Source organism: Rana temporaria, chromosome 9 (genome assembly GCF_905171775.1).
Source record: "Rana temporaria chromosome 9, aRanTem1.1, whole genome shotgun sequence".
Classification (NCBI taxonomy): domain Eukaryota; kingdom Metazoa; phylum Chordata; class Amphibia; order Anura; family Ranidae; genus Rana; species Rana temporaria.
In genome coordinates, this window is record NC_053497.1 from 100581767 (window position 1) to 100597440 (window position 15674).

At 40.8% G+C, this 15674-nt stretch overlaps 1 protein-coding gene across 2 annotated transcripts; it reads left to right on the plus strand.

The window, feature by feature from the left end:
* Positions 1-3197: 3197 nt before the first annotated feature.
* LOC120913776 (G-protein coupled receptor 12-like) lies at positions 3198-14689 on the plus strand. 2 transcript variants are annotated; one of them, XM_040323981.1, is made up of 2 exons: positions 3198-3604; positions 5073-7464. In XM_040323981.1, exon 2 carries the CDS (start codon positions 5075-5077, stop codon positions 6095-6097), a length of 1023 nt encoding a protein of 340 aa, XP_040179915.1. In that variant the 5' UTR covers positions 3198-3604; positions 5073-5074; the 3' UTR covers positions 6098-7464. The 2 variants fall into 2 exon arrangements, 1 of the variants encoding a protein (XP_040179915.1); XR_005743571.1 differs by lacking the exon at positions 5073-7464 and adding an exon at positions 12072-14689 and having other exon boundaries at positions 3212-3604.
* Positions 14690-15674: the final 985 nt, after the last annotated feature.

The following is a 15674-nucleotide window of genomic DNA, read 5'->3' on the forward strand; positions in this document are numbered from 1 at the left end:
TGATTAGTGCTCATTATTGTCGGGTGTCATGTATACATGGATCAGGGTGATCAGTGAGTGCTTCTTATTGTCGGGTGTCCTATACATGGATAAGGGTGATCAGTGCCTCTTATAGTCGGGTGTACTATACATAGATCAGGGTGATCAGTGCCCCTTATAGTCGGGTGTACTATACATGGATCAGGGTGATCAGTGCCCCTCATTGTCGGGTGTACTATACATGGACCAGGGTGATCAGTGAGTGCTTCTTATTGTCGGGTGTCCTATACATGGATAAGGGTGATCAGTGCCTCTTATAGTCGGGTGTACTATACATGGATCAGGGTGATTAGTGCTCATTATTGGGTGTCATGTACATGGATCAGGGTGATTAGTGCTCATTATTGTCGGGTGTCATGTATACATGGATCAGGGTGATCAGTGAGTGCTTCTTATTGTCGGGTGTCCTATACATGGATAAGGGTGATCAGTGCCTCTTATAGTCGGGTGTACTATACATAGATCAGGGTGATCAGTGCCCCTTATAGTCGGGTGTACTATACATGGATCAGGGTGATCAGTGCCCCTCATTGTCGGGTGTACTATACATGGACCAGGGTGATCAGTGTCTCTTATAGTCAGGTGTACTATACATGGATCAGGGTGATCAGTGCCCCTTATTGTCGGGTGTACTATAAATGGACCAGGGTGATCAGTGCCCCTTATTGTCGGGTGTACTATACATGGATCAGGGTGATCAGTGCCCCTTATAGTCGGGTGTACTATACATGGACCAGGGTGATCAGTGCCCCTCATTGTCGGGTGTACTATACATGGATCAGGGTGATCAGTGTCTCTTATAGTCAGGTGTACTATACATGGATCAGGGTGATCAGTGCCCCTTATTGTCGGGTGTCCTATACATGGACCAGGGTGATCAGTGCCCCTATTGTCGGGTGTACTATGAATTGACCAGAGTGATCAGTGCCCCTTATTGTCGGGTGTACTATACATGCCAGGGTGATCAGTGCCCCTTATTGTCGGGTGTACTATACATGGGTCAGGGTGATCAGTGCCCCTTATTGTCGGGTAACATGGATCGGGGGGATAGGTGCTTTTTATTGTCGGGTGTCCTCCTGTACATGGATCAGGGTGATCGGTGCCTCTTATTGTCGGGTAACATGGATCAGGGTGATCAATGGCTATTATTGTCAAGAGTACTATACATGAATCAGAGTGATCAGTGCCTCTTATTGTCGGGTGTCCTGTACATGGATCAGGGTGATCGGTGCCTCTTAATGTCGGGTGTACTATACATGGATCAGGGTGATCAGAGTGATTAGTGTCCATTATTGTCGGGTGTGTACTATACATGGATCAGGGTGATCAGAGTGATTAGTGTCCATTATTGTCGGGTGTGTACTATACATGGATCAGGGTGATCAGTGCCTCTTATTGTTGGGTGTACTACATGGATCAGAGTGACCAGTGCCTCCTATTGTCGGGTGTCTTGTACATGGATCAGGGTAATCAGTGCCCCTTATTGTTGGGTGTACTATACATGAATAAGGGGGATTAGTGCTCATTATTGTGGATCACGGTAATTAGTGCTCCTTATTGTCGGGTGTCCTATACATGGATCAGGGTGATCAGTGCCCCTTATTGTCGGGTGTACTATACATGGATCAGGGTGATTAGTGCTCATTATTGTCGGGTGTACTACATGGATCAGGGTGATTAGTGCTCATTATTGTCGGGTGTCATGTACATGGATCAGGGTGATCAGTGAGTGCTTCTTATTGTCGGGGGTCTTATACATGGATAAGGGTGATCAGTGCCTCTTATAGTCGGGTGTACTATACATAAACCAGGGTGATCAGTGCCCCTTATTGTCGGGTGTACTATACATGAACCAGGGTGATCAGTGCCCCTTATTGTCGGGTGTACTATACATGGACCAGGGTGATCAGTGCCCCTTATTGTCGGGTGTACTATACATGGATCAGGGTGATCAGTGCCCCTTATTGTCGGGTGTACTATGCATGGATCAGGGAGGGTGATCAGTGCCCCTTATTGTCGGGTGTACTATACATGGATCAGGGAGGGTGATCAGTGCCCCTTATTGTCGGGTGTCATGTATATGACCGTCTATGCAGGATGTGCCCCATAGAAGGTGTCTGTGACCGATGTGGTGCATTGCGTCAAGTCATGTCTTAGTAGATGGAGTCCATAGACGGTGCAGGGACCCGTGTACCTGGACCCCCGATCTATGAGGACCGCACACAGTCCCCGGGGACTCCCGAACCTACACAAAGAGATCCTTGTGAGCGGCGATCTGATTCTCCAGCTCTCAGTGTACAGCACACGCAGCCATGGATGGAGGGGGGTCAGGGATTCCTCATTCCTATGGAAACAGCCAGGTATTGTCTTGAAGGTGGGGGCAGTGTATGGACTTAGGAAGGGGGGGGGGGGAGCGCACACATGACGCAGGAAAGCCGGGGACAACCTCACCCCCCCAGCCCCGTTAGGGTTAATAATGACAGCTCTGAGCCAATGACATCACCCAGCGCTCCATCGGACGTCAGCCCCCGGGGGGCGGGCTTAGAGGTGGCTGGGCGGGGCCTGACTGGGGATAGACAGCTGTTGCCGTTTTCTGTCCCTTACATAGGGGCTGCTGGATCTTGTCGGGAAGAGAAAGCGAGATTGGTAATGACAAGGGTCGGGAAAACACAAGGGAGATATTCATAATAAAAAAGAATACACATTAATTCATATAAACCCCCATGGATAAAAATAATGCACTGCTTATTATTGTCAGTGTATAGCAGTGTCTGCTATAGAAACGTCTGTAGGAGATGTAATAACAGGTCAGGGATGACAGGTGTGACAGGTCAGGGATGACAGGTGGGGTGACAGGTCAGGGATGACAGGTGGGGTGACAGGTCAGGAATGACAGGTGTGACAGGTCAGGTATGACAGGTGGGGTGACATGTGTGACAGGTCAGGGGTGACAGGTGGGGTGACAGGTCAGGAATGACAGGTGTGACAGGTCAGGTATGACAGGTGGGGTGACATGTGTGACAGGTCAGGGGTGACAGGTGTGACAGGTCAGGGATGACAGCTGGTGTGACAGGTCAGGGATGAGAGCTGGTGTGACAGGTGAGGTGTGATGACAGCTTGCAGTAAGCAGGCAGCAGTTAGCAGTCAGCAAGTAGGCAGGCAGTAGGCAGCGTCGGCAGTGTGTAGCTGACCCTCGGGGGGCGTGTCCCCGCACACAATCTTATGAATGAAATTCCAGCGCCCTGTGCACCGACTCTTTATTATTCCGCTCACAGCCCCCTTCTGATTCACAGACTTGGGAGCCGATCATGAATATCAGCGAACACTTTGACGTCAGAGCTGAGATTTCTCAGCAGACCCAATGGGGCAAGAATATTAAGTGCAAGTCAAAGGCATAGCTCTGGCAAGCAGCAGCATTAGCAATGGGAACCGAGGACTGAGAGTGATCAGAAAGGGCTGAGAGTGATCAGGAAGCACTGACAGTGACCAGGAAGGACTGAGAGTGACCAGCAAGGACTGGCAGCATCAGAACAAGGAGCACCGAGCTGGACAGACACGGAGGAAGGTAAGAACATGGCATGTCTTCTGTGGCTCAGGGGGGTCTGCCCATAGGGCACAACACACTGGCATGGGGGCTCCCACCTGTCTCATGTCATTCATCAAACTAGAAATCTGCTTTATTTAGAGGTGATCCAGTCATTTTTAGAACTATCTTGTTAATAATAGTTATTATCATTATTGTAACAACAGGTATTTAAATATATTAGAACATACACATTCACATTGATTTACAAAGATCCGCCTAGAAATAGAATGCTGTGATTGAATTTCAATGACCATTTTAGACCTCTCTATCATATAAATATCCATAGGTATAAATAGTTCCTGTACGACGCTATGCATCCATAGTAGACGGCGTATGACGTAAGTAGCCCTAGCCTTGCCAGTGCCACTCTGCTATGAACAAGGGCTGAGCATGCTGGCTAGAAGTGGGTGCATTGATCTTGGACATTAGGGGCTGCAGTGCAGGCCCCTCCAGGAGAGAGTCATCTTCTGTGCAGTCTTATGTCAGTTGCATTTCAGTGTAATAATAAAGAGCAGAAAAATGTTATTTTTGTTGAGATTTATATCAAATCCATGATGTGGTCTTATGTAGGATCAAGGTATGGCTGCAGCTGTTCCAAGATGCAGGTTAAACGCAGAGGGTGCCCTGCAATAGCAAGCTGCAGAACGTGGAACAGCGGTGTTAATGATCTGTCTCCAGCACAAGGAGATGTGTATGTTAGAGCCTTACCTTAGAGAAATCCTTTATGATCAGTCTAATCCAGTCAACAAATAGACAGTAGCCATCCTAGGTGCTGGGTAAACACATGGATGTATCCAGGGACAGGAGATTTTAGCTGGGAAGGTTGCACCATAGATTATCCTGAGATCTATTGTTATAAAGATAAATACATCCTATCGTTTTCCGCTTTCCCGAGCAGCCGAAGCACAGGCGTAAACTGTGTAATCATCTCTGTAGGAACAGACATGCACAGAAAGACTCTTTCTTTTCAGCTCACCTTGGCTGGGGAGGAAGGAGAATGCTAGCACAAAGGCACCCAGAAGCTGCAAGATCAAGATCATTTATATACCATGCATGTGGCCTGATCACTTTACATCTGAATGGGAAAAACAGAAATCTAAAAAAGTAGGATTGCATCCTCAGAAGAAAGCAGCGTTGATTCTCATTGGCAACTGATAGGTTAAGTTCCATACATTGAGTAGACATGAATGAAAATTGTGCCCATATATTCTCTTTGTAGCTAGCTGTTTTCTAGAATGAGTCTCATTTTTTCTCATAATGACATGAAATCATTAGGCCCTGACACCATGTAGCAGAATCATTTTCAGTGATTAGCACACCAAAGTCACACTCTACAACGTATGCATATAAAATCTGACATTGAGGGTTCCAGCTCTGTGTCTCTGGATGGTGTCCCTCTCTTATCACTTTTCTTTCTCTTTCTCTTTCCACCTGCTTTGATGTGCAGAAATGCTTCACCAGCCTGCAGCTGCAGCCATGGATCAACTGCTGTATTTCCACAATGCTTCCTCTGGAAGGATGTCCCAGCACCCCTACGACCCATGGGACACCAACACCTCCACTGTTACCACATCTGACCTGTCTCCGGATGAGACTGTCAATCCATGGGACATTATTCTGTGTGTAACAGGAACCATCATGGCATGTGAAAACTCAATTGTGATAGCTATACTCTTCTATACGCCCACGCTCCGTACCCCCATGTTTGTACTCATCGGTAGCCTGGCGCTGGCAGATCTATTTGCAGGTGTGGGACTTATTGTGAATTTTGTAGTCCTATATGTTTTTAATAATGAAGTGGCCACACTGAGCTCTGCAGGGCTGCTGTTAGCTGCCTTCTCAGCCTCTGTCTGCAGCCTTCTAGCTATCACAGTGGACAGATACCTGTCTCTCTACAATGCCCTTACCTACCACACAGAGAGAACACTGACTTTCACTTATATCATTCTAATCCTTCTGTGGGCCCTGTGTATCTGCATTGGTTTATTACCCATCATGGGTTGGAACTGTGTTAGAGAACAGTCCTCCTGCAGTGTCCTGAGACCAGTGACCAAAAACAATGCAGCCGTATTGGCAGTGACCTTCCTCCTTCTCTTCGCCCTGATGATGCAACTCTACCTGCAAATATGCAGGATCGCTTTCCGCCATGCCCAGCAGATTGCAGTGCAGCACCAGTTTATGGCCACATCGCACGCCTCCAGCACCAGGAAGGGAGTTTCAACCTTGTCTCTCATATTGGGTACTTTTGCACTTTGCTGGATTCCCTTTGCTGTGTATTCATTGGTCGCTGACTCAAGTTACCCTATGACATACACGTACTCATTGGTTCTGCCAGCCACCTTCAATTCCGTCATCAACCCCATTATTTATGCTTTCAGAAACCCAGACATACAGAAATCACTATGGCTTGCCTGCTGTGGTTGTATCCCACCCAGGTTTCTATCTGGGCCCAGAACTTCCAGTGATGTATAGAGACCGAAAGGGCACTTTTGAGACTGATTGTGCCAAGCTGAAAAGGAGGGAAAAAAAGATGTCAAATTGTTGCTTTATTTTTTAAAGTTTATATAGATGTGTTGCTTTAGATTATCAAAGGAACATACAAAGATGCACTTACTGTTTTAACTATTTAAATGATTTCCCAGCTGTCCATACGGACATTAGCTAAATATCCAGTTTTGCTTATGGAGATAAACTTTGTTCCTATTAAGCTGAATGTTATGGGAATGAAATCTTTGTGAAGAACCTCTAAATCTGTTTTCCAGTCTATTCTACTCCGTGGCATTGGGAACAATATATATAATACCTCCTGTTTTCACTTTTAATTCAGTTATTGAACTCTGCAGTCATTCAAAATGATGAATCAGTAACATAAGCTGCAAATAATTGGCCATATTTTTAGTGGTCAGATATGGTTGGAAATATTTTTGGTCTTTCATGTGAGCTCCTATGGGTAAAATAATGGCGTGTAAAGTATTTTATAACTATACGTGATACTACCCACAGCAACCAAGTATTGAAAAAAGTAATTTCCGCAATCTGGTCTGTAAGCTATGTTTGCTGGCCTTAAGTATTAATATTGTAGCCCTTGACTTTGAAAGCTGCACTTTTTAACATGAATTATGAGACCATTCAGCTTAAAAGAAACAATGATATATATTGGTTTTTACAAACTTTTGGAGAAAATTGGTCATATGTATAGCTCTTTGTTCAGCAGGGGGTTACAAAGACATACAAATCCACTCTACCTTCCAGTGCCAGCTTAGATTGTTATCAAAATAATTTTCCCTTAACACCTCTCTAAGCACAATGCTGTCTGAAACACTAATATCGTATTGTACATATTGGAGGTGTTAAATGAAAGAACACTATTTATAGAGCCAGAAGACATTATAACACACAAATGTTTAGGCAACAGAGCAATTCATAAAATACAGAATATGAAAATTCTCATACTGCCACATAAATTGATACATTCCTGTATTGAATTTTGCTGTGCATTGTGTGCTTAGGGGCAAGGAAGTTAACTAGGGACAGAATTGTTCTTTGGGCTTATTTGCAGAAAGTCAAACACCCCACAGATGTACAGAAGGGGACTTCTCCTTAGTGGCAAAAGAGACAATTTTTTTTGAACTGGCCATCCTTGATGAAGAGCAGATCTGACAGATTCAGGCAGCCCAAGTGAATACTGACTATCCATAACTTTAAAAAAAAAACACAGTTATGGTCATTTAGGAGCAGCACACATATAGGCCAAGTGTAACTTCCCTCTTGTCTAAATGATATATAGATAACTATTAAGCCCCGTACACACGATCGGAATTTTCAATGGAAAAAGTCAGACAGACTTTTTCCATTGGAAATTCTGACCATGTGTATGCCTCATCGGAGTAATTCCATCGGATATTCTGAGGAATTCCATCAGAGTTTAGATAGAGAACATGTTCTCTTTTCCTCCGATGGAATTCCGTCGGAATTCCGTCGGAATTCCGATGTGAGTTTGGCCAGGCAAAAGCCTTATCATGTGTACAGGGCTTTAGGCAGGGCAGTCATAAACATCACAAAGTGGTGGTCTCAAATAAGCTTTATCTTAAAAAATCTTATTTGATACTTGTGGACACTTTGAGCTGTATAGAAAAATATCACTTACCCAATACTCTCTATATCATCTCCTGTTTTGGTAAACTCTAGAAAGTTTTGCATTATAATAACACGTTTACTTCTAATATGTTGGGAGGTGGTATATTAAGGGTTTACATGAATTACTGAACTCAGAGCCAAGTTCTATGGAACCTTGTGCTAAAAGTGTATCTATAGCCCACACTTTTTTCTGTTTTAAATAGCATGGAGAAGGATTGGAACTTCTCCTGGGGTTTTACGGATTCCTGGGGCTCAGTAAAACAAATTTCTCTTACTTCCTGTTCAAGGGACAACCATCTTTTCACCAGGCAGGAAGTGAAGGAATCTTACACCCAGCAACACACACCAAAGCAAAAATGTAGTGGAATGCTTAAACCCCTGTCAGCTTTTGAGGCCTCATGCACACTGGACTTTAAAATAACGTAGTAAAAACGCTAGTAGCTTTGCAGTGAGTTTTTAAACGTTTTTCAACATTTGTACAATAGTGTTTTTTAATGTTTTTTTGTATTTTTTCAATGGATCAAGAACTTCAAAAAACACTGGTGAGTTGCGTTTTTGAGCATTTATCGACGTTTAGCAGCGTTTTTTTACAGCTGAAAACTCCTCTCAGAACCCACTTGTTTTGTTTTGTTTTTAAGCCAAGCCCATGTGTGCATGGATACATAGGATAACATGATGGAGAGTTTATTGACTGTAGAAAAATATGTCTGAAGGCAGAAAAAAGCTGCTGTAAAAACGTCCAAAAATGTCCAGTGTGCATGAGGCCTTATTGTTGTTTGTTTTCCTGTTGCAGACTTTGTTTCACTTCCTTATTGGTAAAACATCCCCAAAACAGGGAGTTAGAAGAAATCTCTTTAAGGAGCCCTCTCCCACTCTATCCAAAACTAAAAAAAGAAGTTTGGGCTATAGACTTTAACTATGGTCTTGCTCATTGTCCATGTTAATACTACCACTGTATCTACTGTATATCATAATCCTTGAAGCTTTTTTTGCACTCGTCAAGGTAAATTGCATTTTGTGTCAAAAAGTTCCCTCCTTTTTTTGGAGAGTGAAACGGTACTGCAGTGCTTAAAGCGAAACTAAACTCATCAATTCTTTCATTTCACAAAACGGTTATATTCAATGCATACCATAAATTACAACTGTCACCGTTGCTTGTGCTCTAAACTGAACTGCTAAGCTATCAATGGCTGGTGTCATAACTTAACACATAGCAGCTGGAGATCAAACATAGGCTAAATGGCAGCTTCCTTAGCTGTACCGGATAGGAGGGTTTAGTTCTGCTTTAATACACATTAGTGGGAGGTATTTACTACAACTGGAGCAGAAAAAAATCTGGAACAGCTGTCAATTGTAACCAATCAGCTTCTAACTTCAGCTTGTTCAGTTAAGTTTTGAAAGATACAAGCTAATTGGTTGCCATGCACAGCTGCTCTAAATTCTGGCTGCTCCAGTCTTTGTAAATTAACCTCTTTGTATTTTTAAATATTGCTTTGCCTTGCAGGGGGTTGGAAGTTTTGGCAGTGACTGATATTCAAACATCCAGAGTGACAGGCTTTCTAGGTAGTAAGATAGTTTTCACAAAGCTTGATAGGATGTGTAGAGGAAGTAAGTGATGGAGTTACTGGTCCAGTTGAAGACCTGAAGGCTTATTAGAAGTCCATGACCTTCTAGTCACTCCTTTATAAAGATAACTAAAATATATTATTCAGTTACAATGAAAACTTTTTTATGTTGCACATTGATTAAAACATTTTTTGGGGTTACCATCAAAGGCATGTGGCAATTTAAATTGAATATTATAGTAAATACTTTCTACTTACTTAAATTTACATTAGCCTTTACATTAACTGGATGGTATTTCATTTCATTATAGTGCTTCCAAAGTAACATTCTGAAGTTTGCCTTCTGCTGCTGATATTTATGATGTTGGCTTTTCATTGCAAACATGTTAATTGATTACTCACCACTGCAAGTTCAGCAGTCAAGAAGGCTTGTTTTATAAAGCTGAGGCCGCGTACACACGGTCGTTCCAAACCGATGAGAATGGACCGAAGTTCAGTTTCATCGGTCCAAACCGACCGTATGTATGGCCCATCGGTCTGTTGTCCTTCGGTCCAAAATTTTAAAACATGCTTTAAAATCGAACCGATGGACCGCTGATCGATCGGTCCAAACCGATAGTTAGTACAGAAAAGCATCGGTTCAAAACCTGCGCATGCTCAGAATCAAGTCGACGCATGCTTGGAAGCATTGAACTTCGTTTTTTTCAGCACGTTGTGTGTTTTACGTCACCGCGTTCTGACCCGATCGGTTTTTGGAACGATGGTGTGTACGCACATCAGACCGTCAGGCCACTTCAGCGGTGAACCGATGGAAACGGCCTGTCGGACCATTCTCATCGGTTTGGATCGACCGTGTGTACACGGCCTAAGAGTATTATTCACAATCAAACAGTTACTTACAAGGCTGCAGAAATCAGCCCACCATTCACGTTTGTAGTTGCCACAAAACTAACAAACAACTAAAAACTAAATGAGTCTAAAATATCTATTTAAAATAACAATGGGAAACAAAATATTTTCTTATGATCCCCATGATCCTGTAGGGATTTTCTGCCAGAATCCTTTTTATTTAATTAGAGGACTCAAACTGTATTTAGTTCAGAATTTTATATAACATAAAATCTTGGGTAGTATTAAAGTAAGAACGTTTTGTCCCCAAATTTGAATAGAATAAATATCAATGTCAGTGGTCTCAACAAACTTCTGTAGCTGGAGAGGGACCTTAGGCTACATGCACATGGATGTTTGTTATATATAAAATATGCTACAGGTGGGCATACAGCTGACCATAGAAGTGAATGGCCGTTCAGGAAAGGTGCTATGCCTGCATATGTGGGTTAATGCTAAGATGCAGAATCACTTCTATGGGCAGCTGTACGCCCCTCCTGCGGAACCTCTGTGTGGAAAGACGCTGGGATTTTTATGCTAGGCATATTTTGCCTAGCAAATGGCCATGTGCATGAGGCCTAAATTGTAAGGCAAGCATTTTTTTGGGCCAAAATTTCTGAGTATCTAACAGTACTTATTTATGGAGCTGGAGGAATACAAACTGAGATTAATTAAGACTGCAATGTACAAAGTAACCTATCAGAATTTATCCTTTGCTGATTTGTCTTATGAAAGCCTGCAGCGGGCATGTACTTAGTGAAAGTATTAATGGCATGTAAGAATGAGTTTCCCATGTTTCCCATGTTTACTGTTTGATCAGCCAAGCTATGATCTCTAAAATGTTGTCATGGGCTACTGCAGTTTACACAATTTTTTTTAAGTTGAAGTTTGTTTTCTAGTTCAAATTAACCAAACTATCCTGGTTCATTATTACATTTGTACAAGCATAAAACCAAAACAATCATACATGGTGGTTATTTCTGAGTTGAAGCAAATAGAGAAAAAGGACATTTGAAGAGTGGGGTCAGCTATGAAAAGTAGCTAACAAACTTTGGAGTAGCAGTGTCCCTTCAATATACTAATGAGAACAGAGGCTTTTGCAGGACTTGTCAGGTATTGAAATAAGGCTTTGGTTTATTCTACAAATGTTTCAATGGGTTGCAGCCCACCTTTCTGAAGGTTATTAGAAAAATGTGTTATAAACATATGCGTTTTACATAGCCTGCCAAATCCTGCGTGCCTTTGGTTGTATTAGGTTATGGACCTTGAATGATATGTGCACCATGTACGTTTCAATGCCTTTAACCTTTGTCTTTATATAAACACTATAAAATAGTGAATTAATATACAGTATTATATGTATTATGTCAAATCCTAACCCTGATAAAGGGGGTGCTATTTCATGACGTAATGTTAAACTTTGTTTCAATTGACCTACGTTTTTGAACTTGTTTCTCCTGGACTTACATTCTGGGCAAAGCATCTACAAACAGTTGTTTTCTTTTTTTTACACTTCTCCAAACTGATCTGTTATGGAAGATCCATAGAGCATCTGTTCCATTGCACCTCTAATAACGTATACTGCACCGATTTGGTTGGTCATCTTAAGGCTGCCATCTTGACTATGATTTTCTCAAACCTTTATTTGACATAAGGTCACTACTACCGCTACCAGAATGGCACTTAAGTAACATAATCTCTATTATAAAAGTATAGTGAACAGATGTGCAATGTGAACAACAGAATGTTAGCTCTCAGAGGAAACAAGGGGCAATCTATTGAAGTGGAAGAAAGGAGATTTGGATGTATTACCCATAGCAAAAAAGCACAGTTTAAATTTCATTTTTCTACCTCAGGTTTAAAAAGGAAAACAAGAAACAGAATAGCTGCTATGGGCAACACAATTCATTATCTCCAGTTTCCTTTACTGTCCCTGGAAAAGCAGCAATGTCCTGTGGAAGACGGAATATTGTTTAGGACAAAGAATCATGTATACCTTAAAGAACTGTTACGGAAGACGACTGGTAACAATCTATGATGCACTTAACAAAACAATGCACTTTGTCAATGCTGTATAGAACCCCTTCAGTGCCTCATTATGTGTTTAGCAGTGGTATGCATCAAAACATTTTGGAATCTGAATACTTTACAAGGATAAATCTTACTGTAGTAAATCTGTAATATGTGGCAGTCTTGTACATTGTTCAGCTTGGAGCTGGTGAGCAGTGGCAAATGTGAATCTTAAAGATGTTTAGTATTTCCTTGTGCACCGTGTGACTATTTAAATAATTATGTCATATCATACCTAAAGCCTATCTATAGTCAAAATATATTTTTTTAGATCGGGATAGATCATGAAATTCTTAAAACCCTTAGGATTTTATTTCAGTCTGTGTATCTCTTCCTGTCGTGGTGACTCTATTAGAAGTGAGGGAAATCAACCTAACAAAGTTATGGTCAACAACAGAAGGATCGATTCTTCTCGACTCTTCTGGCAACTTAAAAAATATTCTGGCCATTGTTGGACTTTAAAAGGTCAGACAACTCAAATGTGATGTTTACATTTTTGGTAAATGTGGAGTTAAACCACCTGCCAGTTTCTTTTACAAGTTAGGTACTATGATGGCAAGCTCCTCCAGACCTTTACATCTGATGTGGCTATTATAATGAGGTCATTTTAGTTACTTATTTAACTGGAAAGTAGTATGTATAAAAAGGGTAACCTCATATGTGGCATAATGTTTTATGTGTTAAAGGAGAAGTAGGGCCAAAGCTTTTTTGGCCCTACTTCTCCAAAAGAAAAGGAATTGACCTATAAATATATGGGGACAGTAGCACTAATGAGGGTGATAGTTATTGTAGACCCCCTTTTACCATATAAGAAAAACAGCTTAAAAAACAGTGAAACTACGTTTATCACCCTTGTTTAAGCTAAACAGCAGGTGTTTGGCATATTTATTTTAAATAAATGGAAAGAGGTCATCATTTTCTGCCCAATGCTTTATTGTTCTCTAATATCTTCTCTGATTTAAAAAAAAAAAAAAAGCATTTTGTTTGTATGATAAATAATAAGGCTGAAATAAAATTCATGAAGATCCTGCATGTGCCCCTTTTTAAATATGCACATTTCCTAATCTGCACAGAAGTCAACAAGACTACAGCAACCTAAATAATTTATCCCATGAAGAATTTAGTATCTCGGTGGAGGTTTTTTTTACTACCTGAATATTAGAAAACATGGGCAAGAACCTTTATTTTGCACTGTTGTGTTTTGTGTTTTCCATATATTTTGTCTATTTGCTCTGCTTTGCGATATGTATAAGAATGCAGTCATTATGTTCTAATGGCAGATGCATCATGGTGCTGAAGGGATAAAATACAGCTGTTGGTCTGTAACATGTCTGTACAATTTAATGTCTCTGCTTATTAACTGGTGATCTTATGATGTCTTACATATCTGTGGCTCTCAGTCATAAAGAATGGACCATTAACTGTAAAGTAATCTCAAGATCTGTTGTTTCATGGATAGAGATTTTGTCTCCTGCCAACAAGGTCTACTGTCCATCTCTTGTAAGCCTTATATCTGACAACTGTTCAATGGGTTCCATGTAATTATAGTCATTACTGTTATTACTACTGCTATGCCAATTCGGGATTCTTCATAGTAAATTTGGAGAGTTGTCAACTGTAATGATAAGTTGGGTATATATAAGTATTGATAAAAACGTACTTTGGATTTTAAGGTAAAATATTGATCATTTTGGGTTGAAATACATCTATTATAAATTTGAAGGATGACCTGTTTTGATGCTTATAGAAACCAGTTAGTACGTACCTGTGCTGTACAGGAAAATTGATTGACGCGAGCAAAAAAAAATATTTCTTCCTTCATATGTTTTGAGAAATAAGGGTTATAATTCTTTAATCTGTATTACATCTCCAGTTTTGCTTGAAAACCTATTTAATGAGTTAAATATTACATCATTAGGGTCATTTGGTTATTACTCGTCCAATTTTGAGCTGGGTTGGTGTTTTACTAAAGTGTTTTATTTGCTGACATAAGCTTGTTGTATAAAATGATCTTTCTCAGTTCTGGTTTTATAAGAACCCATACCTTATTTTGTGCAAATGTCTTCAGTATGGGAGCCGGCAGTTAAACCCTAACTGCTCCTCTCTGTCTAGAACAGAGTTGGTCGATCTTCCCATTGCATGATCAAAGTGTTTTCCAATGTCAGATGACTCCATATGTTTCCTGGATGTTACAAGTCAAAGCATGAAATGGACTGTAGTATATTTTTTTATCATTTCAGATTTATTTATCTACTTGTCTTGTCCTTCTGAGAAAAGGGCAGACTCTACATGAGTTCCAAATTATTATTTTTTTTATATGAGATTGTGTCAAATGCAAATGTGTGATACTTTTGGCAGCTCATTTTGTACCTTCAATAAAATGTAGCTTTCCAACTCAAATCAAGACTTTCAATTGTCCTTTATTAAACCACTACCTTTTATTATGTAAAACTTAGAAAGAAAAAAACTACCTTCTATAGTACACTCTTTCTATTACACAAGAGGTATAACAGTTAAAAAGCAAATTCTCTGTGTCATTTAAATATTGTTTGTCCTAACCCCCCCCCCCCCCCCCATAAGACTGTAGCCATTTGTGCATGACAGCAGTCTTATGCAGTCATGCACAAGGCTTGAGTTAGTACACAAAAATGTTCACAGTAACTGGAGCAGTTGGCAGGTTTTAAATGACAGTGGTTGCTAATTGTTATGCATTTGAATAAATTAGCTTTGTATGTACATCCTACAGTATTAGATCTATTTGAAGTAAGCATTGATGAACAATAATATATATATATATATATATATATATATACACATATATATATATACACACACACACACACTATATTACCAAAACTATTGGGATGCCTGCTATTACACGCACATGAATTTTAATGGCATCACATTCTTAGTTCGCAGGGCTTAATATTGAGTTTCCCACCCTTTGCAGCTATATCAGCTTCAACTCCTCTAGGAAGGCTGTTCAAAAAGTTTGGGGTGGAGGAATTGACTGGCCTGCACAGAGTCCTGACCTCAACCAGATAGAACACCTTTGGGATGAATTAGAGTGCAGACTCTGAGCCAGGCCTTCTCGTCCACATCAGTGCCTGACCTCACAGATGCGCTTCTGGAAGAATGTTCAAACATTTCCATAGGTACACTCTTTAGTCTTGTGGACAGCCTTCCCAGAATAGTTGAAGCTGTTATAGCTGCAAAGTGTGAGCCAACTCAATATTGGAACCTACGGACTAAGACTGGGATGCCATTAAAGTTAATGTGCTTATAAAGGCAGATGTCACAATATTTTTAGTAATATAGTAAGAATATATATTTATATATATATTTACATTTTTCAGACATATTCCACAATTTGTATATGTGTTATCTTG

What these genes read in the sequence shown, in the direction of transcription:
- LOC120913776 (XM_040323981.1), top strand. Translation starts at nt 5,075, where the DNA reads ATGCTTCACCAGCCTGCAGCTGCAGCCATGGATCAACTGCTGTATTTC.